This window comes from Eptatretus burgeri, chromosome 4 (assembly GCF_056783735.1).
Source record: "Eptatretus burgeri isolate ZD-2024b chromosome 4, Ebu_testis_v1, whole genome shotgun sequence".
Lineage (NCBI taxonomy): Eukaryota > Metazoa > Chordata > Myxini > Myxiniformes > Myxinidae > Eptatretus > Eptatretus burgeri.
In genome coordinates, this window is record NC_140964.1 from 34,081,141 (window position 1) to 34,107,418 (window position 26,278).

At 41.9% G+C, this 26,278-nt stretch overlaps 1 protein-coding gene across 6 annotated transcripts in view; it reads left to right on the top strand.

Moving 5' to 3' along the window:
• The window catches only part of LOC147027773 (voltage-dependent L-type calcium channel subunit alpha-1D-like), a 518,308-nt gene that overhangs the window by 327,699 nt on the left and 164,331 nt on the right, over positions 1-26,278 (top strand). For all 6 annotated transcript variants that reach the window (XM_085877381.1, XM_085877383.1, XM_085877382.1 and 3 more), the window contains one exon: positions 11,118-11,177. In XM_085877381.1, the coding sequence (XP_085733507.1) occupies positions 11,118-11,177 (60 nt within the window). The remainder of the gene's footprint in view (positions 1-11,117; positions 11,178-26,278) is intronic.

Consider the following 26,278-nt stretch of genomic DNA (forward strand, 5'->3'; position numbering starts at 1 on the left):
TTTTCTGTGTGACGCCGGAAGTTGCTTTTCTGAGCACGAAGTGATAATCTTCGTGTTCTGTTAGTTGTTGACGCGCACCGTTGGAACTCTCGTTCTTCATTGTTTTTTTTGTTGTTTTTTTTGCACGTACGTTTTTTTATAGCGCGGCGGCATCGCGCTGTTGTATAATTGGCTATTCTGTCCTGTGTCTTCTGTCACATCTTCTGTCACACTTATGGCCATGTACATCCCTTTAATCTGAGGGCTATAAATAGAAATTTGTCCAACGTCACAACTCTTCCCATCATGCATGCTAATTCACCGTGTCTACATTTTAATTTTATAACTGCAAAATTGTTTCATCATTCTTAACCTCGACTTTTACTGCCCCCAGCCACGCGATATCGAAGTATTCGCTTCTTGTTTTATTTATACAATATCTTGTGTTGATATTTCCCTGAAAATGGCAATTGTGAATAATATATAACAATCCTTTGAACATTTCTCGAATACGTTCAGTTTCTTCCATTGTAAGGAAAGGTGTGTTATCACCCTAATACTTTACATTCATTTCTCCAATTAATTTTGTAAAGTAATTCATTTTTGGTCTAAATCTAAAATAATTATATTCCTTTTTATATTTTTTATTACCATTAATTAGAAGATAATCACAGAATATACATTGCTGATAGGCTTTTGACACTGTGTTTAATCCCACTCTATCACATGCAGGACAATTCTCAAATTTGTCATATGGAGAATCAGGGAATTCAAGGGGCTCAATGTTTAGTATACTATTCATATTTATAAAGTAAAACTTTACTTCAAATAAAATTCATCTCCGGTATCATCTTCGGTACTTTCATTGGTGCTTTCACAATCATCGATAAAACTACTTTCATAACTATCGGTTGAACACAAACTCTCGGTATCATAACTGTCTTCTGTTCCAACAGAAATACTATCGTCAATCTCATAATCTTCAAAGTCTTCAGGTGAATAATGATTCATATTTAATAAGTAGAAAAAACATTACCATCTATATCTATATACTTTTTTTCATGAACAGATGCAACTTCAACATTTTTTTTATATTAAAGGTAATTTTAAAATGGTCTTTAAATACAATTGAATGAAATGTCATTTCACCTGATATATTAACATCCTTCATTTCATCAGGATTTATATCTTTGGGGTTGTTGAAAAAAAATACAAATTTCTTCTTGCATATTACAGATGGTCTTATCTTTTCTTTCTAAAGCTTCATCCAGAAGGTTTTTCTTTTTTGATACTTTTTCTTGTTTCATTGCTTTTTCTAGTTTTGAATATATTGCCAGAAGGAGAGGAGAAACTTTTGTTAGAGCTACTTTAATTGATGTTCTTCCAGATATACTAAAAGCCCTTCCACTGAAGGAAATTGAAGAACTCGTATTATTCACCATAATTGTTTTTATCCAATAGTTGTTATATTTATCTTTATTCAATTTTACATCCTTGACATATTTCTCAGTATCTTTTACAAATGAAGAGATTGATTGAAACTTGTCTTTTGTGTCTTGATACATTGTATTTATTATGTGAAAAAAGTTGGAGGATAAAATGGTTTTGAGCACAGATTCACCTAAATATTAAACGGAATTTTCATCAAGAAAATTTTATTTTATAGCAAAGTTTTGTTATATAAATGTGGTGAATACAACGTACTGCAATGTTTGTAATCATGAATATAAATGTTATTAAAAAAAAAACACCTTCAAACCAACAAATACACATTCAATCTTTTCAGACAAATATCTCCACTTGACCAAGAAACAAAACATTGTGATAGATGTGATAATGATATTCTTAAATTTTTTTGTAATAAACACCTTCAATCAGGCAAACACAAGAATAATGAAGAAAGGGAACGTGCCACTAAATTCTCCATTGAAAACACTGATGGGGCATTTAAAGGGCATATAAAAACAAGATTGTTTCGCTTTCAAGACCCTGGACCATCTTCAATCATGGAAGCTGTTGATATGGTTAAACAAAGTATTGAAGCTATAATTAAAAACACATTAAGTGAAATGAAAACTTTTAAGTTTAATATGGGAGTAAAATTGAATATGGTAAGACAAAGCGATGAAACCACTCCCTATATGAGGATAAACCCTCACTTTATCTCATCATTTCAAGATTTTGTAAGATGTGATGTTTATAATGAACTCCAGAGACAAGAACAAGATGTTGATAACACTGTAGTAGGTCGTGGATTTACTATTACAAAAATAATCTTTTTAGATATACACATCTTAAAATCTTCCAGTTCCGGTTTTGGAGCAGTGAGAGGTCTCCTTCAGGGCTCCCTGCTGACGTTCTCAAAGCTAAGTTTCCGGTTGTTATTTGTCCCGTTTTAACTGTTTAATTTTCTCACCGACATGTTACTTTGTGTTGCTAGTTCGGTTTTGTTTCAAAAATCGTGCTATTTTGTGAGTATTTTTGTCGACGTTCTTACCTGGTGCTTGAGGCCTCGGCCTAGGCTTGAGGCCTACCGGTTCCACTCGGTGTTCGATCGTTTTTTTTTTTTTTGTTTGTTTTTTCTCCCCATTACCTTCAATTTCTATCCTCCCCATTACCTTCAATTTTGATTCTCCCCACTTTCCAAACATCCCCCATTCTCCCAACTAATCTCTTTCTTATCTCAAAAAAAAAAAATACCCTACAACAACAACACGCTCACCTTCTCCCGATTCTGCTTCTTCTTCTTCCTCTTAACTTCCTCCTCGTCTTCTTCCTCGATTTTTTTTTTTACACTTCCATGACCTAATCTGTTGAACTCTCTCATACATTATTTTTAGCAACAAAAACGATCTTATAATGCTTCATCTTCCTCTCTCACACATGTGGTACTCTTTACTGTTTCACAATGCACTACTCTTCTGCTATTTTAACAGACTGCTCTCATTTTGACCTCTCCTTCATTCCTTGCCTAAAAAATCCAACTATTACAGCGCTTCTTCTCTCCATGCTCTGAATTCGCCTTCATTGCATCCATCAAGAATTGTGTTAAATCGCATCTCTGACCTAAAACTTTTAAAAACCACAGTTTGCCATGGATGCTCGCTTTCCATCAACCATTCTTTTTTTCCAACTTCAGTGCCAACTCACCCCCCTCGCCCCTCACTCTCACTCTCTAAGCAACCATCCCACTCTTCTCCCTCCAGGCCTCCCTCTCACCTCTCTCAAAAATTCCCCCCTCACCTTTCTCCCACCTTTCATCCCCCTCACTCTTCCTTCTCAAAGTTGCCCCCCCTCTCATCCACCAACCTGCCTCCCTCCACTGCCCTCTCACCTCCATCTCTTCACTCCACCTCCTCAAATCCTCAACTGCCTTCTTCCTTGTCTCTTGTCCCCCCTCTCCCCCAGCACCACAGAGCCTTTTCTCCTCCTCATTCGGCCCCCTCCCCTCGCTATTCTGCAATACCCCACACTCCTTCAGCAACCCTCCTTACCTGCCCCCCTCGTCCCTTGTCCTACCCTCCCCCTCCCCTCCACCTCCTGCACCCAAAGCCTCCTCCCCTTCCTCTTCATCAAAAGTGTGGACCTCAAATATCTGGGGCCTTCGCTCAAACCTTTCAGATCTTTCCATACAGGTTGCCACTGACAAACCAGACATTATCTGCCTAACAGAAACTTTCCTCTCCCAAGACGTGTCTGACTTCCAAGTATCTCTCCCCGGTTACTCCTTCTTACGGTATGACAGACCTGAGCCTCGTCCTGGTGGAGGTGTTGCTCTCTTCATCAAAGACTCTATTCCTCACTCTCCATGCACTGCTCTCACTCCCCCACACCCCCAGGAATACCTCTGGCTTCGGCTTCCCCTCCACTCCCACCTCATGTTTATATGTGTACTGTACCGTCCACCGAACAGTGATGACTCCATCTACACCTCACTATCCGAAAACATGGACCATCTTCTATCTTCTCATCCAAACTCTCTCTTCCTCTTATGTGGTGTCTTCAATTGTCATCACGCCAGTTGGCTAGGTGTGGGTACCTCTCTCACCTGCCATGGCACCTCAGCAAAAGCTTTCTGCGACTCATTGGGACTGACTCAATCGGTCAACTTCCCGACCCGGATCTCAACCAATGGTACTCCATCTCTTCTGGATCTGATTTTGACAAATTTCCCTTACAATATCTGCTGCTCTTCCTTTGCTCCAATTGGTTCTTCTGACCACGTCCTTGTCAAAGTGGACATCTCTCTGGCTGTTATCAGAGAACCAGCTCACCGCCGTCAAGTCTGGCATTTCACTCAAGCCGACTGGCAGGGTCTCCGAGCAGCCATCAAACTTACAGACTGGTCTCCTATCACTACTTTCTCAAACATCAACTCATCCTGGGAATTCTTTCAAAGAAACTTGCTCTCCCTCATGCACAGATTTATCCCCTCTCGTGTTCAGTTGTCTTACCCTTCCTCCCGCCCTTGGTTTACTGAAGCTTGTGGCGAGGCAGTTGTCCTGAAACAACTTGCCTTTGCCTCATGGAAAGCAAACCCAACTGAGGGCAATCTCAGTTCTTTCCACAAAGCTCGGAACAAGTGTGTATCTACCCTCAGGAGAGCCAGAAAACAACATCTTTCTCATCTCAAGTCTGAACTCTCAAACCTCTCTCCCTCCTCAAAATCCTGGTGGCATTTAATCAAATCTGTTTCTGGTGTATGTTCCCCCTCCATCCCCTCCCTTACCTCAAATGGCCGCACTGCTGATTCCACACGTGATAAAGCTGAATGTCTAAACTCGGTGTTTGCAGCTAAATCTTGTGTCCTCAACCCATCACTATCTCTATCTCCCATCACTATCTCCACCCACTTTACCCAGTCGCACCCAACTGTCCCTGAACTCTGTATCCTTTTCTCCTGACAAGGTGGAGAGCTTGCTTTCAAACCTCGAGTCAGATTCTACAACCGGTCCAGACGGCATCAGCCCACGTGTCCTCAAAGCCTGCTCTTCTGCTCTTGCTCACCCTCTCTCTGTTCTATTCACCCTCTCATTTGCCCAAGGTCATCTGCCATCTGCTTGGAAATCTGCTAACATCACTGCCCTGCATAAAAAAGGTGCAAAAACAGATCCCTATAACTACAGACCAATCAGCCTTCTCCCAATCATCAGCAAGGTGATGGAATCCATCATCGCTTCAGATATGAAATCCTTCCTCTTCTCCAATGGCTTGATTTCCAATCATCAATTTGGTTTCAGAACAGGTCACTCTACCCTGGATATGCTGCTTCTGCTCTCCCATCAATGGATGGAGGTCCTCAATGCCAGACAGGAAATCCGAGCCGTATCCCTGGACATATCATGTGCTTTTGACACAGTCTGGCACCCTGCCATACTCACCAAACTCTCTTCCCATGGTATTCAAGGCCATCTCCACTCATGGCTCGCAGACTTCCTCTCCTGTCGCAGTCAACGTGTGGCCCTAAATGGAGTTCTTTCATCCCCTCTTCCTGTGCAGGCTGGAGTTCCTCAAGGTAGCGTTCTGGGCCCTGTTCTTTTTCTGGTTTTCATCAATGATCTCTCGGACTCTCTGGAAAATCCTCTATTTCTCTTTGCCGACGACTCCACCCTCTGCCGTACCATCTGTCATCCCTCAGACCAGCAAGCAGCAGCTTCTTCGCTCACTGCAGATCTGGATAAAATCACAAACTGGTCCAACACGTGGAACATGTCTTTCAATCCAGACAATCTCACACTCTCACTATGTCTCTTCGAAAGGACCGTTTACAAAACCCCCCCATCCACTTTCTCAACAATCCTCTGGAAGAAGTCTTTTCTTTCAAGCTTCTAGGTCTCACTATCTGCCATGACCTTTCCTGGGAAAGTCACATTTCCAACCTCGCCTCAAAAGCCAGTCGCCGACTGGGAATCCTCCGTCGTGCAAAGTCCTTCCTCGGCCCTCTTGAGCTCCTGTCCACTTGCAAAGCTTTTGTCCGTAGCCTCATGGAGTACTGCTCTCCCCTCTGGGCTGGTGCTCCTGCCTCCCACCTTTCTCGGCTTCACGCTGTCGAAACCAGGGCATTTAAGATCATCGGCATCTCCCGCAATGAAGCTGAGTCTTTGGGCCTCTCACTCAATCACCGCAGGTTGGTCAGTGGTCTTTCTGTCTTCTACCGACTCCTCTCCAGCCTTGCCCCCCCTGCTCTCTCTGCGATTTGTCCCCACCACGTTTCCATAGGGCGCTCAAGGTCCGCCAACAACCCCCTTCTGGTAAAACTTCCAAAATCACGAATCACTGCTCATCTTCACTCTTTCATTCCTCTTTTTTCCCGCCTTTGGAATAAACTTCCTCACTCTATTCTTTCCCATTCTTCCCTCCAGGCTTTCAAAACAGCTGTTCACCACCACCTCTTATCTTCCCCCATCCAAATCCTCGATCTTTTCTACCCCCGATAATCCACCCAAGCCCACTTCCTTCATTTCTCCTGCTTTCCTTCCTGAAAGTCCCTGAAATGTCCATCTTCTCTTCGCCATGTTCCCCGTCCCATCCCCATCCCTCTCCCTTCCACAGTTCACCTAATGTGTCTGTTCCCCACTGTTTTGTCCCTTCCACTCCCGCCCCTCTTGTCTCATGCCTCCTTTCTGTGAGTTGTGTGTTAGCTCTCATTCGAGCCTCGACCAAGGTATACAAAAAAAATAAAAAAATCAGATCCTCTTCAAGCTTCTTCTTATATTGATTTACCAAAAGAGATAAAACTTAAGAAAGCAGTTGTTTATATTCAAAACAAAGATAATAAATGTTTTCTATGGTCTGTTCTTGCTCACGTACATCCTCCACAATGGAATTCTGAAAGGGTTGAACATTATAAGAAATATGAGAATACATTTAATGTTAAAGATTAAAGTTTCCAATGTCATTGAGATATATTCCTAAATTTGAGAAAATGAATAATATATCTGTTAATGTATATGGATTAACGGATACAAACAAAGTTCAGATATTAAAAATTTCAAACAACGATAAAAATGATGCAACACACATTGACCTTCTTTTCTTTACTTCAAAAGAAAAATCACATTATGCTTTCATCAAAAATTTATCAAGATTAACCAAATCACAACTATACAAGAGGAAATGTAAAACGTATCCTTGTAGGAGATGTCTCAACTCCTTTCATACAAAAGAATGATTAAATCAACATTCGAAATATTGTAGTAATCCTAAATCAACCGTAATCAATTTACCAAAAGCAGGTTCAAACATATCATTCAAAGATTTTAACAAATCTATAAAACATCCGTTTGTGATGTATGCTGATTTTGAAAGTATCCTAGAAAAGATAAACACTGTTTCTCCAAATACAAATAAATCATACACAGATAAATATCAAAAACATACTCCTTGTGGTTTCTGTTATTATATCAAACCATCTGTTGGTGATGAATACAAGTTAGAACTTTATAGAGGAGAAGATGCCTCAAAGAAGTTTGCAAGACGATTGGAAAAAGACTGTATAAGACAAAGAGAAATAATGGTTAAAATCTATAAACCAATGTCATTAACAAAGGGAGAGAAAAAGGAATTTATAAAGAACAGTATCTGTCATATTTGTGAGGAGAAAATTGAGGGAGAGGTCAAGGTTAGGGATCACTGTCATCTCACTGGTAAATATAGAGGTCCAGCTCATTCCCATTGTAATCTAAATTACAAACCCCCAAACTTTATTCGTCTTTCTTCACAACAACGCTCACTATGACACACATCTATTTATCAATGAACTTTCAAAGACATCTGGAAATATTTCTGCCATTCCAAACACAGATCAAAAATAAATCTCATTCACAAAAAACAATTCATACATTCCCCATAACCCATATCAGATTTCTTGACACATACAAGTTTATGGCAAGTCCATTATCTAACTTAGCATTAAATATTAAAAACTTACCGAATCTTAAATCACATTTCTCAAATCAAGAAGAGATTGATCTCTTATCACAAAAGGGAATATTTCCGTATGACTATATGAATTCATTTGAGAAGTTTAAAGAAACACAACTTCCTTCAAAGGAAAGTTTCTATGGCAAGTTGAATAAAACTCATATTTCCGATAGAGATTATACACAATCAAAAATGGTTTGAGAGAAGTTTACTATAAAGAATCATGGAGAATATCATGATTTGTGTCTGAAAACTAATGTTTTGTTATTGGCTGATGTGTTTGAAACTTTTAGAACAGTCTGTCATAATAAAAATTATTTTGGATTAGACCCCGCTCACTATTACACAGCCCCGGGTTTGGCTTGGAGTGCAATGTTAAAAATGACAAAACAAAATTTGGAATTAATCAGTGATATAGATATGCTTTTAATGATAGAGAACGCTAAAAGAGGAGGAATATCTCAAGTATGTTCCAAGAGATAGGCTAAAGCAAATAATAAATATCTTCCTGATTATAATAAGAATGAGGACAACTCTTACCTGATGTATTATGATGCTAACAATTTGTGTGGGTGGGCTATGTCTCAATCTTTACCTTATGGAAAACTTAAATGGGTGAAAGAAAAACATTATGAAAAAGTTTTACAAGACATTGTTGTCTCCTCTCAAAAATAATTGGATGAAGCTGAAGTTGGATATTATTTTGAGGTTGATTTAAAATATCCAGAAGAACTTCATAACAAACATAAGGACCTACCTTATGCCCCTGATAAAGAAAGTCCAAGAAAAGAATGGTTAAGTGATTACCAACAGTCATTCAATATAAAAGATATATCTCAAGAAAAACTACTTACTACATTAAATGATAAAGAAAGTTATGTTTTGCATCAAAGGAACTTGAGACAATATTTATCTGCTGGGTTGGGAGTGAGGGAAATTCATCGGATTTTGAAATTTAAACAGTCATTGGTTAAAGAAGTATATTGATTTTCATACAAAAAGGAGAACAGAAACAAAAACAGATTTTGAGAAGGACTTTTATAAATTGATGAATAATGCTGTATTTGGAAAGACTATCGAAAATGTTAGGAATTGACAAAACATAAGACTTGCTACATCTTGGAAACATGCTTCAAAGTTAATTAATAGACCAAGTTTTGAACGAGCAGAGGTGTTTTCAGAGAACTTTTGTGCTATTCATTTGAAAAAAGAGAGTATTGAAATGGATAAACCTATTTATATAGGAACATCAATTCTTGACTTGTCAAAGTCATTAATGTATGACTATGACTATAATAATTTAAATTCAAAGTATAAAGATAATGTGTCATTGTTATATATGGATACAGATAGTTTTATATTAGAAATTAAGACAAGTGATGTATATGAGGATATGATTGATAATATATATATATATATATATATATATATATATATATATATATATATATATATATATATATATATATATATATGAATATGATGCAAGTAATTATAAGTCAGGTGATGTGTTGTTTTCATCAAAGAATAAAAAGGTTATTGGTAAGTTTAAAGATGAATTGGGTGGGAAGGTCATGGTCGAATTTATAGGATTGAGATCAAAGTCTTATGCTTTTACGTATATTGATAATAATAACATTGAAAGGTGTGATAAGAAGCTAAAGGGAATAAAGAAAAATATAGTCAAGGAGACAATCAACTTTAAACATTATTACAACTGTTTAACCTTCAAGAAGGAAGAGTATAGAAAAATGAATACAATAGAAGTTATAAACATCAATTATATACAGAAGAGATGAATAAGAAAGCATGAGGTGCTTTTGATGAAAAAAGATATATTTTAGAGAATGGAATCCATAGTCTCCCATATGGTTATAAGCATAAGTGTTTAGCTATTGGGTTGGGAATTTTAACAGGCTACCGCCGTCTTTTTACTGATTTATAAATGATAGAATCAAGCAATAACCAAACCAAAGAGTGGAGATCTAATCATCCTTGGTATTTAAATGAAAAACATAAAGAATGTGAGAAATATCAAATAAGTCTTCTTGAAGAAATAACCGGGGTAAAAGTAAATAAAACAAATAAGCGGATAAATTTAATGACAAATAAGTTGGAGGATGTAAAGAAAAAAATTAATATCCTTGAATGGACTGAAAACTTTGATGGTTATCAATTGAACAATGGAAAAACAATTTACTACAATCTCAAAATTATATGTGGTTCAGGAGGTCGTCAAATAAGAGCATTAAGAGAAGTTTATCATTTCATTTCTGCTCAACAAAAATACTTAAACCAAGAACTAAGTTCCAAAGTTATCTTTGTGAATATACTCGATGGTGATGAATGTAAAAGGAAAATTAAGATATTCCCCAAAGTAGAACATGGACAAATATTCATTGGTTCACTCTTTGAATGGAATGAGAATATGAAAGGAAAGAAGTGTTTTATTGAGTAAGTCTCAATTTTACATTTGCTTATATGGAAGGAGGAGGAAATCGGTCTCCTATTTTGAGCTTTTGGTGCTTGAGTCGGTCTCAATTTTACATTTGCTTGTATGGGAGGAGAGAAAATCAGTCTCAATTTTACATTGCTTGTGTGGGAAGGGGGGGGGGGAATCAATCTCCTATTTTGGGCTTTTGGGGCTTAAGTTATAAAGGTTTTCCCTTTTCCCCCATTCATTTGAATGGCTGCCTCAGAAGCCCCATTTATCCTCTACTGGCACCCCACCTTGCTCACCTGTCATCCAATGCCAACTCTTCCAATTCACAAAAGGTACCAATAAGCTTCGATTGGGAATGCTCAAATTCTCACTGAATGATTGCATGCTCTCTGCACATTTGCCATATTCATTCACACAACCTGCTTCATGCATGTCGAGTCACTCCTCTAACCTGTCACCGCGTGTGATATCACAACTTATCGTGTTCCTTGATGGCTGTTGTGCAAAAAATGAGACTTTTGATTCGTAATTTATCTTTGCCAGTGGTAATTATGGAAAGTTTTTATTCACAAATGATTTATTTCATATACTTATATTTCCAACATATGTGTGCTTAATTTAAAAGCTAAATTTTTTGTCATGTAACCTTGAAGTCAATTTGCACAGGTTGATCTTCCTGTCTGATTACGTCTTGTCTGTATCCCTTCACAAAATAATATTCATCCAGGCATTGTTCCTTTTTCTGGCCCTCTCTGTCCAATGAATCTTACAGATCCTTGGCTATGCAGACTATGTGTATACGACAATCTTTACAGTTGAGATCATCCTGAAGGTAAAAACACAAAGCATTCTGGCTGTAATCGTTTCAATTTGTTGCAATACTGACCTTGCTGCTGATCTTTTAAGATTTGGAAATAAAGAGAAAGGAATATTTATATCTGTCAAATATATTATGTGCATTGCAGTGCAAAAGTTTGGGTTATTTTCACTTTTATGGTGCTATCCCCCATCAAACATTTGTGGGAAGTTAAAGGTGTGCAAATAAAGTAGATAATAATTTAAATTTATGTGAGTCAATTTAATATAACAGTAATAATAAAACTAAAATGAATAATAATATGAACATTTCTATTGTGCCAGTATCTGTCAACTAATGATGCTCATGGTGCGGTACAGAAAATAAAAAAATTGATCACTCAACTAAAAGATTTAAACATCTTAATTTATAGTAAAATAACTTCGTTTTTTAAATTAACAAAAATATAATCACATTCAATATCATCATTCAATTAAAACTCTTTTGAAAGAGATTGGTCTGAAGTACACCATTAAAAGCAGGAAGAGATAAGAGGATAAACTGCAGATAGTTTGCAGAAGTTTATTTGAAAGGTGACAACCGACATGACAAAATTATCTATCCCCCAGTGTCTTTTCCACCTGTTTGGGTGGGCTTTTCCCACCGACGGACGCAGCGACGCGCTGCTCTGGAGCATACTCCCATACCTGACCTGACCTTTTCCACCACCCAATTTAGCATGTTACTTTAGTTATTCATGCCTGTTATTTGTGACCTTTATAACATCCTTAAAAACAGTAGACTTCCTGTTGGAATGATTTTCAAGTTTGTTTGACTGCCAGGCAGACAGGGTAAAAAAAAAAATCGTAAAACAACAATCTCACTCCTCTGTGGGCATGTGCGATCGGGGTGAATTCAGAGACAAAGTATTATTAAATTACAGGTTTGTTTTCCAATTCTTGTTCCGATTCGTGTTGAAAATATAACATGAAATTGAAATCAAGTTGTTCCTCGATCATACACTGACATTTGTAGACACACGGACAGACAGGCGAACAGACAAAGAGACAAAATTGCTTTACCCCACTTTTCGCTTCACTTGTGAGTAACTACTGACAAATCACTGTACTCAGAGATTGCACATTTACTCTACTCAAAAGTGAATTCGTGAGGCTCATGTACTTGTTTTCTGATCTCTTATAATCGATATACCAGACAGCGAGACTCTGCTTTTCTTCTGTGCTCTCTCTTATTTTTACATTTTAACACATTGCTGTTGGTAAAAATTGACGTCTTTGAATTCCTGCTATAAAATCCTATTTCCATACCTTTTTGGGTTTGTCCATACTTCCCTCTTCTTTGCCTGATTTGCATAAACAATATTGATAGTCCATTTTGGTGTGTGTGTGTGTGTGTGTGTGTGTGTGTGTGTGTGTGTGTGTGTGTGTGTGTGTGTGTGTGTGTGTGTGTGTGTGTGTGTGTGTGTGTGTGTGTGTGTGTGTGTGTGTCACCAGTCTGACAGGATGGTGAACAGAAGCATTGCACTTTGCCTTTGACCTTTCTAGACTGTGGATTTGATTCTCAACCCAACTATAAACTTTCAAATTGGCTATTCACAGGCAGGGTGTCACATCACAAATGGCTCCTTCCCTCGGACAGGCGTTGACATAATATTAGTTGTTAGACGTAAATATCCCACACTCTCTTTCGAAGGCATTCATTGTGTCGTAAAGGTGAGAAGAAGGTAACTTATCCCAGGGATCCCAGCATATACATATATGTATAGGTATATGTATATGTATATACATTTATATATATATACATATATATTGTTACGGAAATGGCCCTTAGCAGGCTAATAAATATAGGATTAGCTCAGATCCCCCATTAAATGCATGTTTAGCTAGGTTGTTCGGTAAAATGGGCGTTACATGTGTGTCGGGAGGTGTAGGATGCATGTTGGATTGTTCGTACAGTGGTGGTGTGCCGAGGGTTCCCTCTTCTTCCTTCCCCTCTCCGGACGATAGGCCCCGCCCAGTCGACTGAGGGGGAGTGGCCTGGAGAGGGAGGTGGAGCTAAGGGGAGGAGTTTGTTGGCTTCGTAAAGGGGGAGGAGCGAGTGGCTTCTAAGCGAGCGAACGAAGACCTCGTGAAAAGGTTGAGTTTTGGGGAAACGGTCAGTTTTGAGGCGTGCTCGGGTTTTGTGGCGAGAAGGAAAGGAAAAAATGGTAAGAAACTGAGAGGACGGAGGTGATTCTGTCGTGAGAGAAACAGCAGTCGGATTGGAGAGACAGCGAACAAAGACCTCGTGGAATGGTTCAGTTTGGGCGAACAGTCGGTTTTCGAGGCGTGCTCAGGTTTTCAAAGTGAGCGAATGAAGGAGAGACAGTGTTGAATCTGCCGGGAGAGAAGCTGAACCTGAGCGCGCCGATTTCTGCAATTTTTGGCAGTGGGAGAGGCAGCCTGCACGTCGAGTCGGCGATCGACTCTTATGAGGAGGTGATCGGCAGATTCAACCTGCATCTGGCTGTGGAGCCTCCATCCTTACTCACCTCACGGCTCGACACGTTTGTCGATCCGCCTGCGGAGCCCGGCACCTCGAGTTGGCCTTGTCTAGTGAACAGGCCAAGGCCTGGATTTGTATGCAGGACCTTAAGAGAAATCGGCTGAAACCCATCGTCGATCTGGCGGTCTTGTGCCGTCGACATTGCGCGGGGCCAGAACGCGCTGAGGAGGGCGTGCGTACACGTTGCCTTGAGAAGAAAGAGTGCGGCACCGCCATCTTGCCATGCGGCGTGTTCAAGCTTGGGCTTGAATCCGTGGACATCGGCTTGTTACGAGTGACATTCGTGCTTTTGACACTTTCCTCTCATCCATTAAACATCTACAAGTACTCCATCTTGTCTGCATGCTGTCTGTCTGTCTTGTCTGCACGTTGTTTAAGGCATATCTCGGAAGGGACCCTCTCGAAACCTGTAATCCGTAGTTCCCTAGTTAAGAACGGGTTAAAGATTGTTAATAAAAACATTGTCGTGAATGTTTTGATTGTGTTGTGTTCTCCGATGTTCCCCAATAAATCTGGTTGGTTCGTCTGAAGTTGCCGCTATGGATTAATTTGTGTCACGTCGAGGAACGATCCGTTCGATTGGCATATCAAACCAAAATGGTTACAGACTGGCAGAAAACGCTCGGCATCTGACAAAACCAGTCTGTAACCGGAACATGGTATTTTCCCAACTGGTAAGGTCCAGGATTACGTTGGTATTGCGATTGAAGACGCGTGACCCGAGGCCGGTGCCGAGCCAGCCGGCGTTATAAACCCCGTAGACAGCGGTGGTGAGAGTGGTGCCAAGAGTCGGGTGAGAATCCCGCCACCCCGGATCTGCAACAGTTTGTTAGTCAGGAGCGGGATATTTGGACCTGTGGTGCATTTCGCACCCCAAACATTGTTTACGAGAGGCGCGAGGAAAAAAAACAAACGGTCCAAATTTGATTTGATTTTATGTTCGAGCAGATCGGGTGAAAAACTTGGAAATTATAAAGAAAATGGAGTCGCAAAATGGCGGCGCAGCTCCACCTTGGCACGACACGAAGTGGGAGTGGGCTATTAATAGCACAACGAACGGCACAACACGAGGTGGAGGCTCCCAGCCACCAGTTCATACCACGTGGTCATGGTATGCACCATGGCACGCGTGGCAGGACGACTACGTGAACATTGGCAAGCTTCAGACACAATTGGGGGATGCCTTGGAAGAGGTGAGGAGTTATGAGAATTATATAAAGGAGGTACAAATTGAATTGGACGAGGCACAACGGCACGCAGACGAAATTCAGAAAAAGGATTGTACGGTGTGTTACAACAAGTGGCCGATGTACGGGAACGAATCCGGTGGCTGAATGAGGACTTAGCCAACAGAGTCGACGAACTATGTTGGAGAAAATAATAAAGTAGTGTTGTTTACCCGTCAGTTGGAATATGAGAAGAGCGAACTGAACAAAAGAATAGAGGAAGAGCAAATTAGTAATTCTCGGGATAGGAAGAACTTTGAAGAGAATGGAAAACAAAGCTGGAAAAGAAAAACGGGAACGCGATTTGGAATTGGAACTCCTGAAGGGGAAGGTAAGAACAGGCAATTGCATAAAAGAAATCCAAGAAGATAATTTTGCTCGGATAATTCTCGATAGGGTTCGCCACCATCTGCTTGAGCACCAGCGTCCAGAGCAGTCAGGCTTTACACCAAAGAGGTCAACGATTGACCGTATCCTTGCACTTCGTGTCCTCACCGAACGCAGGCGAGAGTTTCGGCAGGGGCTGCTTGCAGCCTATGTTGATCTTTGTAAAGCGTTCGATTCAGTGAATCGGGATGTCCTCTGGAGGATTCTTGGTCTTCGTGGGGTGCCACCAAAACTGATCGATTTGATGTCTGAACTCTACTCTGGTACTGAGAGTGCTGTGAAGTGTGGTGGTACCATCTCTGACTTATTTCCAGTTGTTACTGGAGTTCGTCAGGGATGTGTACTTGCCCCCACACTTTTCAGCACTTGTATGGACTGGATTCTAGGGAGGATGTCGGAGAGATCAAGTTGCAGTGCATCATTTGGGAATGTCAAGATCTCGGACCTTGACTTTGCAGATGATGCAGTCATCTTTGCGGAGACTTTAGACATCCTCTTGGGGGCCCTCGAGGTGCTGAATGAGGAGTCGGAGCCGTTGGGATTACGGGTTTCTTGGGTCAAAACTAAGATCCAGGGTTTCGGTGACATCTTGGATGCTGCTGTCCTGTCTGTGTCTGTTTGTGGTGAGGATGTTGAGGTCGTGGAGAGATTCACTTACCTTGGCAGTGACATTCATGTCTCTGCTGGCTGCGAGTCAGAGGTCAATAGACGTCTGGGTCGGGCCTGGGGAGTCATGGATTCACTGGATCATGGGGTGTGGCGCTGCCGGTACCTGTGCGGGAGGACGAAAGTCCGAGTCTTCAGGTCCTTGGTACTTCCAGTCTTGCTCTATGGGTGCGAGACTTGGACTCTGACCAAGGATCTGAGACGGAGACTTAATTCCTTTGGTACCAGGTCTCTTCGGAGAATCCTTGGCTATCGCTGGTCGGATTTTGTGTCCAACGAGCGGTTGCTGAGAGAGACTCGGATGAGATTTGTTACCTGCATAGTCCGTGAGCGTCAGTTGCGGCTGTATGGACATGTGGCTCGTTTTCCTGACTCTGATCCTGCTCACCAGATTCTCTCAGCGAGGGAGTCTCATGAGTGGAAGAGGCCAGTGGGTCGACCACGTGCCTCATGGTTGCAACAGGTTGACCATCATCTCAAGGAGATGGGGATGGGCCTGGCATCTGCCTGGGGGATGGCCAGACGGAGGCCCCTGGAGTACCGGCGGAAAGTGGACGCAGCGACGTGCTGTTCTGGCACATGCTCCCATACCTGACCTGACCTTCTGAGTTACAGAAACACCAAAATAAAAAGAGGGAATTACAAAACGAGCTGAGGATGTTAAGAGAGGAAAGAATGAGAATGGAGAATGAAACGTTAAGGAACCACACTGTGCAGATTGAACAGCAAGAAGCCAAAGCAAGACTAAAGAATGAGATGCAAGAAAGAGTAGTGAAAGAACAACGAATGAAACAAGAAAGGGAGATCAACCAATTGAAAGAAACAACGACATTGGAGAAGGAAGAACATGAGAGACAGTGGGAGAGGAAACAAAAAGGACAAAAACAACTCAAGGAGAAAGCAAGGTTGGAGTACGCGGAGATGTTGGAAGAACAACGAATGAAGCAGGAAAAGGAGATCAATAAATTGAAGGAAACAATGAGATTGGAGAATGAGGAACAAGAGAGACAGTGGGATAAGAAACAAAAAGAACAAGGAATGAAACAGGAAAGGGAGATCAACCAATTGAGGGAAACGATAAGATTGGAGAAGGAAGAACAAGAGAGACAGTGGGATAAGAAACAAAAAGAACAAGGAATGAAACAGGAAAAGGAAATCAACAAATTGAAAGAAATGATGAGATTGGAGAATGAAGAACATGAGAGACGGTGGGATAGAAAACAAAAAGAAAATGAATTTGAAACTGACCAACCAAAGGAGAGAGCAAGGTTGGAGTACGCGGAGATGGAAAAACTCCGGAAAGACAACGAACGACGAAGAAGGCTCAGAGAGGAAGAACGACTCGAATGGAAAGGAAAATAGAGCCAGGAAGTAGAACAGCACAATAATGTGGGAGGTGTGACATCACCACAGGGAGTAATGTTAGTGGTGCGGGACTCGATTGACATCACTCGTCGGATGACACCACAATTAGAGCAAACCCTGGTGAAGGAAACATTGAAGGAGCATACGGGGTTGTTGACGAATGAAATACATTTTGAGCAGGTCCAGCATGTGGAGCTGACAGCCCCGGAGGAGTGTGGCAAATCAATGATGAGCAACCTGCTGGAGAGAAGCGACCGGACCGAGGTGACTCTGGAACGAAGCAGGTACGTGGGCACATGCATACATGGTGCGGACGAGGAGCTTAAGGTAGAAATTGAATTTTACGTTAATGAAGAGACTCTGTCTGATGGGGTGCACATATGCGTGACCCCTGAATGTGTGTGGGGAGTGCCTGTGAATGAATGCTGTGAGCCCACAGTCCAGATTACAGCATCGGTATGTGCTGCCGAGGCCGAAACGTGTGTAGGTACTCACCTGGTGGTCGAGAATGTAGCCCTGGAGTGCGAGGCAGTTAGTCCATGCACAGACAAGGTTGAAGTTGTGGAATGTCAACACATAGCCTTGGAATGTGGGCAGCCTGCTGTGTGTGGGAGTCCTGAGCGTGGAATGAGTGGTGACATAGGAAATAGGTTAGAGATGCAAGGGGAAATAGAAATGCCACCAGGACAGAACTTGAGCCAAGGGACGGAAACCATAATGGACAGCTCCGCAGGGGTTCTTACAGAGTTGGAGGTGCTGCATCCAGGAGCAGGCTTTAGAAATTGGATTTTAATTTGTCTATCAGTCTCACAGGAACTTTGGGGTAGAGCGTAGATGAGTGGCAGGTGGCACTGGGATGTGTCACTTGGTCTTCAGACCTTTCTGAGCACACGAGTGGTTTGGCTAGCTGAGTGGGGTTTATCTGTCTTCAGGGAGTTATGGAGAAGAGGGGGAGGCCATTCCACCGATTGGGGTTTACCTGATTTCCGTAAACCCTGGAGAAGAGGGGGAGGCCATTCCACAGATTGGGTTTTCCCTGACTTCCGCGAACCCTGGAGAAAAGGAGGGGGTGGACCACAATCCCCCATTGAGGCGTGACATCTTTGAGCCGTGGCGGAAATTCGGCGGGGTTATGTAATGGGAAATGAGGGATTCGTTCCCTCACTCCCCTTCTAATGAGCCAAAGAAGCAGGCCATATGAGGATGTAAGAAAATATTGATTGAAAATTGTACCGAAAGTGATTGTAAATTGAGAGATGACAGAAGGCATCAGAGTGGCACGAGTGGATTTGGGTGATTATTGAAAAAAGCGGTGGAGACATAACAGGCAGAGTGTTAAACGCACCTGAAGCAAGTGGATGACAAAGAGTGGCTTGTTTGAGGAAGGACTGAAATGCCTGGTTGGAACCATGAAGAGATTCCATGGGGCTGGTGAAGAGATTTTGATGTTTTGTTTAAATTGTTGGAAATAAACGATTGGGGCAGTATGGGGGAGGCCAGCGGACGACGGACGTAGTGACAAATTAATTGGGGTTTGATGAAAAAGCATACCAGTTAAATTTGATGACCAAGTGGGATCCGAGGGACTGGTGTGTTTTTGTTTTCACATAAACACGAAAGGTGTTGGATGGTGTTGTGGGCTGGGTGTTTGGCACTGTGGAATGAATGACTAAAGAGTTTGGGTGAATGGTGTGATTGTGCAGATGAGGAGAGTGAGTGCGAACAATGTACCCTGTCGGTAGGAGTCTCCTAACCAAGTTAGTGTAGGTTAGGGGGACTTAGAGGATTTGACATGGATTCTGGCTGCTGTTCCATTGTGCAGGCGGACTGCGAGGGGTAGGTGCAGGCCAAGGTATGGGGATACTGGCTGGTAGTGTGACACGCTATTGGAAGTTGGTGAGTTGGGAAATAGGGCAGCAGGGCTTTGGGGGTTCCTGGCAGGTGAAGGCTCTAAGAGGTGCCAGGAGAGCACCGTCGGGTTCAGTGCCAGGAGAGCACGGTAGGTTCAGTGCCAGGAGAGCACGGCAGGTGCAGTGCTATGTGAGCACAGTGTAGGTGCTATGAGAGCACAGTGTGGGTGCGAGGAGGGCACAGTATGGGGCTAGAGAGAGCCACCCCTTAGTAAGGAGCACCAGAAGCACGCTCAGGTGAACCCTGAGGTCGCTGGGTGTCCTCCACCCCTGATTGGAAGCAGGCAAAGAGGCCGAGTAGTAGTCACACTCCCCAGCCAGCGAGTAATGCCTGGCACCACCAAATGGAAAAGACAAATAAGGGCCTTGCCCAGGTTTAATAGAATGGAACAGTGTGCCAGGTCGGGAAAAATGGGTCATTAGGATCATTCTTGCCATAGCAGGGTTTGTTGCATTGTCTGGAGCTAAAAGTGAATGGTTAGGTTCGATGGACTCTCCTCTGCACCATTCATGTGTGACACCTGGTACGAGTAGTGTTGAAGGGAAAATTTGTTAACCAGGACCAGGCTAGGTCACCCTCTCCAAGTGCCAGAGTGGCCACCAGTATGTCATGAGCACACATCCACGAAGATAACAGTTGAGTAAGAAACACACCATCCTGTCTGCAAAAGAAAATAAAAGAGGAAGGGGAACAAAAAGAGAGAACTTAACCAAAACAAGTCAGGCAAGGAAGGTGAAGGGAACACTCCATCTCACCTGGTCTGAGGTCATCACACCCATTTGCGTCCTCAAGAACACCTCCAAACTGCATTTGCTTACCATCGATATCACCGTGCCACCATTGCTGTGTCACCTGTGTCCAATGCAGGCCTTGTTGCCTGCTGCTGCTTGTGAGTACGCCATATGGGCCGAAGCATTTTTGTGGGCCATTGAGGCCAAAATGCTTTTGTGGGCCGTTGCGGCCTAAGATTCATGCCATTTTGTGGGCTCAGTGTGCCGAAGAACTCTTTGTGAGATTAGGCCACTGGGCCAACTGAACTCACCTGCTGAGAGGCCAATAAGGCCACGAAGTGAGGAAACCCTCAGGGGTGAATGGACAACATTGCCGGGAGGGGGCGTGAAGGAGCGAACACGTGAAAGAACTTTCAACCTCTGAATGTTCTGCTCTGATGCAAATGTGGTGTTAAAAGTAAAATTGAATGCCCTCCTGTTCAAATCCATAATCAGAATGTTAAGTAGTATGCATAGAGTGTGAATTTGTTTGTTAGATTGGTGATCCGACACACTAGGATAGGGACATGCCAATCTTACTGTGACACTTTGGTTTTTGGAGTTAAGTGCTTCTCATGTTGTGGATTACAGTAAATGGGAGATCTGTGCTGTACGTTATACAGGTTTATTGTCGTGGGCTGCCCCATATAGAGGCTCGGGAGAGCCTCGGGAGAAAGGTGGGGGTAGTGTTACAGAAATGGCCCTTGGCAGGCTACTAAATATAGGATTAGCTCAGATCCCCCATTAAATGCATGTTTAGCTAGGTTGTTCGGTAAAATGGGCATTACATGTGTGTCGGGAGGTGTAGGATGCATGTTGAATTGTTCGTACAGTGGTGGTGTGCCGAGGGCTCCCTCTTCTTCCTTAACCTCTCCAGACGATAGGCCCCGCCCAGTCATCTGAGGGGGAGTGGCCTGGAGAGGGAGGTGGAGCTCGGGGGAGGAGTTTGTCAGCTTGGTAAAGGGGGAGGAGTGATAGTCTGGCAGCCATTGGCTAAAGTGTGTTTTGGAGTGCATACACAATTTTATTGCAGATTCTGGTAACATAGACTAGACTAAACTCAAATCCAAGTGATGCCACTTTGTCACGCTTGAGCCATTTTTTTTAGGAGCAAAATTCAAAATGGCTGCCATCAAAACTTTTTTTTGGCCGTAACTCGGCCAAAAATCGAGATATGAACCCGATTTCAGTGGCAAACCCTATGTTTTGGGGGTCAAGGAATACACTGATATGTTTAAATAAACCATATCATCCATATAAATAGTCCATATTGCAATATTGGTATATCAGATACCATATTTTGATTAAAATTGTAATAAAGTATTGACCAATTGTTGGAAGTTTCGACCTATAAAGCTTGAGCCAAATAATATCAAGGGTGTATACGATGAAGACACTGAAAGGTTGCTGATGTGCTTTTATTGCGCTTTTATTGTGTTTATATATAACTGTAGCACGGTTCCAATTCAGTTTCATGGTATAGCGAGAAAAGTGTTAAAAAATAATTTTTCACAGAGCAGTTTTTCCCCAGTACAGTTGTGACAAAAAATGGCTGCTATGAAGATCAATGAACTGTGTCAACAGGTCAAGTAAGTTATATATGCTTGGATATTTTTAAAGAAACATGCAAAACTGTGTGTTAATTTACAGTAAAGTATTGTTATCAGTAGACTAATCAATTTTCTTTTGAAAGCAAGACGTTTTTTGTATCTTCATATCATGATTGTTTTGATACCATAGCAACCATTTGTGTTGATGATGTTTAAAGTACACAGGGTGGAGAGAATCACCCGGATGGGCTTGTGAACATTGTAACTGGAAGAATGAGTCCAAACATTGTCAACGCTGACATTTCTGTTGGCATCGGAGTCAAGCAGATGAAGGAGTATGAGGAGCAATGGCCAGACAGCTTCAACAAGCCGCTCAGCAAACAAGTAGTCATGATGGCAGTGTCCCGAAAGCAGATAAAGGTCGGACAAACACCTGTATATGACACGGGGCTCATATATTCAAGAGTGTTGGGCCTTCAGGCAGTGAGAGACATCAACCTGAAAGATATCCTGAAGTTTGAGCTCGCCCCAGTACCGCCTTCGATGTTTGAAGATAACAGTGACATGCGAATCACAAAATCGAAAGCAGTCTTGAAGCAGAAATTGCAGGTATAGGTGTCTGACAGAATGTTTCCAGCTGATGGAGCAATCATTGTAGATGGTTGTGCTATGCTGTGGGTGATTCAATGGCAATCGAAAGGAACAGTAGAGGACTATGTGCAGAATCTTCTTTCTTATTTGAGAGATAAGCTGAAGATATGTGATACGTATTTGGTCTTTGACCGGTATTATGACAACAGCATCAAGAAAGTCATGCGAACCGCTCGTGCAGGCTAAGATGCCAGTCGACGACACCAGCTGAATCTGATGACGCCACTCCCTGCACAATCGATCGTTTTGACAGTGACAGAGAACAAAGTCCAGTTAATAAATATCATTTGCAGCTACATCGAAGACCATCCTGAAGCATTTTCTACCAACACAAAGCTCATATTAACTGGACCTCACCCAATACCTATGGAAATTGCAGAATACCAAGTAGTAGAGAGGCCTGACCTAAGAACGACTCACGAAGAAGCCGATGTTATTATGGTAAAACAAATGGTCCTTCGAGCCTCATCAGGAGTTCCGAGTATCCGGGTAATTTCAGACGACACAGATGTATTCATATTGCTGTTGCATTTTTACCAATTGAAGGAACTGGCATGCAACCTTGTGATGGCTGGTACAAGTCATGACAGATCGTCTGTTGACATCAAGGCGACAGTGCAGAAGCATGCACATATTGTCACCCAAGATCTGGCAGCACATGTTGTGTCTGGATGTGACACAGTTGTCTACCTGTGGGGTATCAGAAAAGGCACAATTGTGAAACACCTCAAAAATGGTCATCAATTAAATTATCTTGGTGATCTTGATGCAGAATTACCAGATGTCATATCTGAAGCAACTGCCTTCTTTGCTGCTTGCTATGGATCCCGGGAAACAGAAGACATGTCAGCTATTCGATTTGATATCTTGACTTCAAAGATGGCTAACAAGAAGCTGACATCAGCACCAGAGTTAAAAACTCTACCACCAACCACTGTGGCTTTCATCCAACACGTTCTCGGGGCGCACTTGCAGGCAGCAATATGGCGGGCTGCATTAGATCCAGACCCACCATTGATCGATCCAACGAGTCATGGATGGTCACATGAAGAAGTGTCGAGCATGTTGCTCCCTGTGTCTCTGCCTCCGGATGTCATCAGAGCTCCTGATAATGTTCTCAAGATGATCACGTGTGGGTGCAGCTCAGTACGACCCTGTGCAATGAATAGATGTAGTTGCTCTGCCGCCAGGCTCTCCTGTTCATTGTTCTGTGGCTGCCATTGTATGGAGGAATGTCAGAATGACCAAACAAAGTCTGTATCAGCAAGCGAAGCTGTGGAACTTGAGTGAACACTAGTTATTTGATTTATGCAACTGTCTTGCATGTGAGATTGAGTGAAAGAAAGATTGAGTGAAAGCAGAATGAAAGAAGTTCATCAGCAACCAATCGGTGTATTCATAGTTGATACCATGTACAGACCCCTTTTTGGATTTGAATTTGTGTAAAATTTATGTAAACCTTGCTTATCACGTTTATTTGGTTATGTGTTAATATAATTAATTATAGTTTGTAGTTACCTCATCATTGTATTACTCAACTGTACTGTTGGAAATAAAGATATACAATACAATACAATATACTGTTACAATAAAATACAATATACTGTTTACCACTTAAATCAGGTTCATATAGATTTTCGGCATAGTTACGCCTGAAAATAGTTCAATCGATATTTTTTCAGTCAAAATATTATATCTAAATAGAAAAATTGCAATATAGACTATTATTATGAGTTGTATGGTTTATTTAAACATATCAGTGTATTCCTTGACCCCCAAAACATAGGGTTTGCCACTGAAATCGGGTTCATATCTCGATTTTTGGCTGAGTTACGGCCAAAAAAACGGTTTTGATGGCGGCCATTTTGAATTTTGCTCCTAAAAAAAAATTGCTCAAGCTTGACAAAGTGGCATCACTCGGATTTGAGTTTAGTCTAGTCTATGTTACCAGAATCTGCAATAAAATTGTGTATGTACTCCAAAACACACCTAGAGTAAAATTCCAGTTCTGCATCCAGACTTTGAGTGGCTTCGAAGCGAGTGAACGAAGACCTCGTCAAAAGGTTGAGTTTTGGGGAAACAGTCGGTTTCGAGGCGTGCTCGGGTTTCGAGGTGAGAAGGAAAGGAAAAAGTGGTAAGAAACTGAGAGGACGGAGGTGATTCTGCCGTGAGAGAAACGGCAGTCGGCTTTGAGAGGCAGCGAACAAAGACCTCGTGGAATGGTTCAGTTTGGGCGAACAGTCGGTTTTCGAGGCGTGCTTGGGTTTTCGAAGCGAGCGAACGAAGGAGGGACAGTGTTGAATCTTCCGGGTGAGAAGCTGAACCTGAGCGTGCCGATTTCTGCCATTTTTGGCAGTAAGAGAGGCTGCCTGCACATTGAGTCTGCCTTTTTGGCAGTGGGAGAGGTTGCCCGCATACATATATACATTTAAAAAAAACATATATATATATATATATATATATATATATATATATATATATATATATATATATATATATATATATATATGTATGTATATATATATATATGTGTATGTATATATATATATATATATATGTGTATGTATATATATATATATATAAAAAATAGATATATATATATATATATATATATATATATATATATATATATATATATATATATATATGTATGTATATATATATATATGTACATACATATATATATATATATGTATGTATATATATATATGTGTATGTATATATATATATATATATATATATATATATATATATATATATATATATATATATATATATATATATATATATATGTGTATGTATATATATATATATATATATATATATATATATATATATATATATATATATATATATATATATATATATATATATATATATATATATATATATATATATATATATATATATATATATATATATATATATATATATATATATATATATATATATATATATATATATGTATATATATATATATATATGTATATATATATATGTATATATTGTTGTGGTTACCAAATTCGCAAACCACCATTCAGGTCCCTTAGGTTTGGTATCTCGGTAAGTACATGTGTAGTTAGGCCCAAACCCGTTGTCTAGTGGGAATACATGTCATTTATGCGTGCTGCGACTCTTCAGGATAGCCGTTTTTCTTTTACTATCTTTAATTTGGACCAACCGCCATTGTTACCACCACCAGTCACAACATCAACCACCAACCACAACGCCGCTTCACCACAACCGCCACGACCTTTACGTCACACCTCGCAACGGTCGCATCGCCACCGTTCTTGCACCGCTTGTGGGTACCGGTGTTGGACTCGTGCAGGGCGCGCGCCGAACAGCGTGTACAAAATCACGGATTTTGTGCTTCAAAAACGGATCAAAAACGACACACGCCCACTTTTTGCTGTCCAATCGGTGAGCGAGGGCGGGTGGCCCCGCCCCAGGGCGTCGGAGGGCGATCGATATATGCAAATTTATGGATCAAAAAGCATTCACGCCCACTTTTTCTCGGGCCAATGGGGAGCGAGGTGAAAGGTCGAAGGGAGGGGGTCAAAGATGAGAGGGCGAAGCCACGGGGCTGATATAAGCGACCGTGTTCGTCAGTCCAGGGAGTAGTAGAGTCGAGAGGGAACAGAGAGTTAAGACTTCGCGGGCGGTGGAGTTGGCAAGAAGGAGCTGGTCGGCGTGTGCGTTGGAGTCGGAGCGGAGGGGACGGAGCTGTGGAGAGGCGGCGAGGGCAGACGAGGGGGTGCTCGCGTCGTGCAGGGAGCTGCACCCCAGGGAGGCCGACAGCGCGACCTGGCCGAGGTGGAGACGCTCGTTGCGGGGCAATAAAAATCCTCTATACCCCGAGCATCAGCAACCCCCTCCTGTTTCCCCCCGCGCTGAGATAGTGCGACCAAGGGGGCCCCTTTCCCACCCCCTACCAGACACTGCCCGCGAGGCCCGCGGAGTTGAGGCACCATCGCCGCTCCGCGTCTCATCACCAGACGGGTAGGCCCGACCCGGTCTCGGCCTCAGGCCCGCCTCATCCTTGA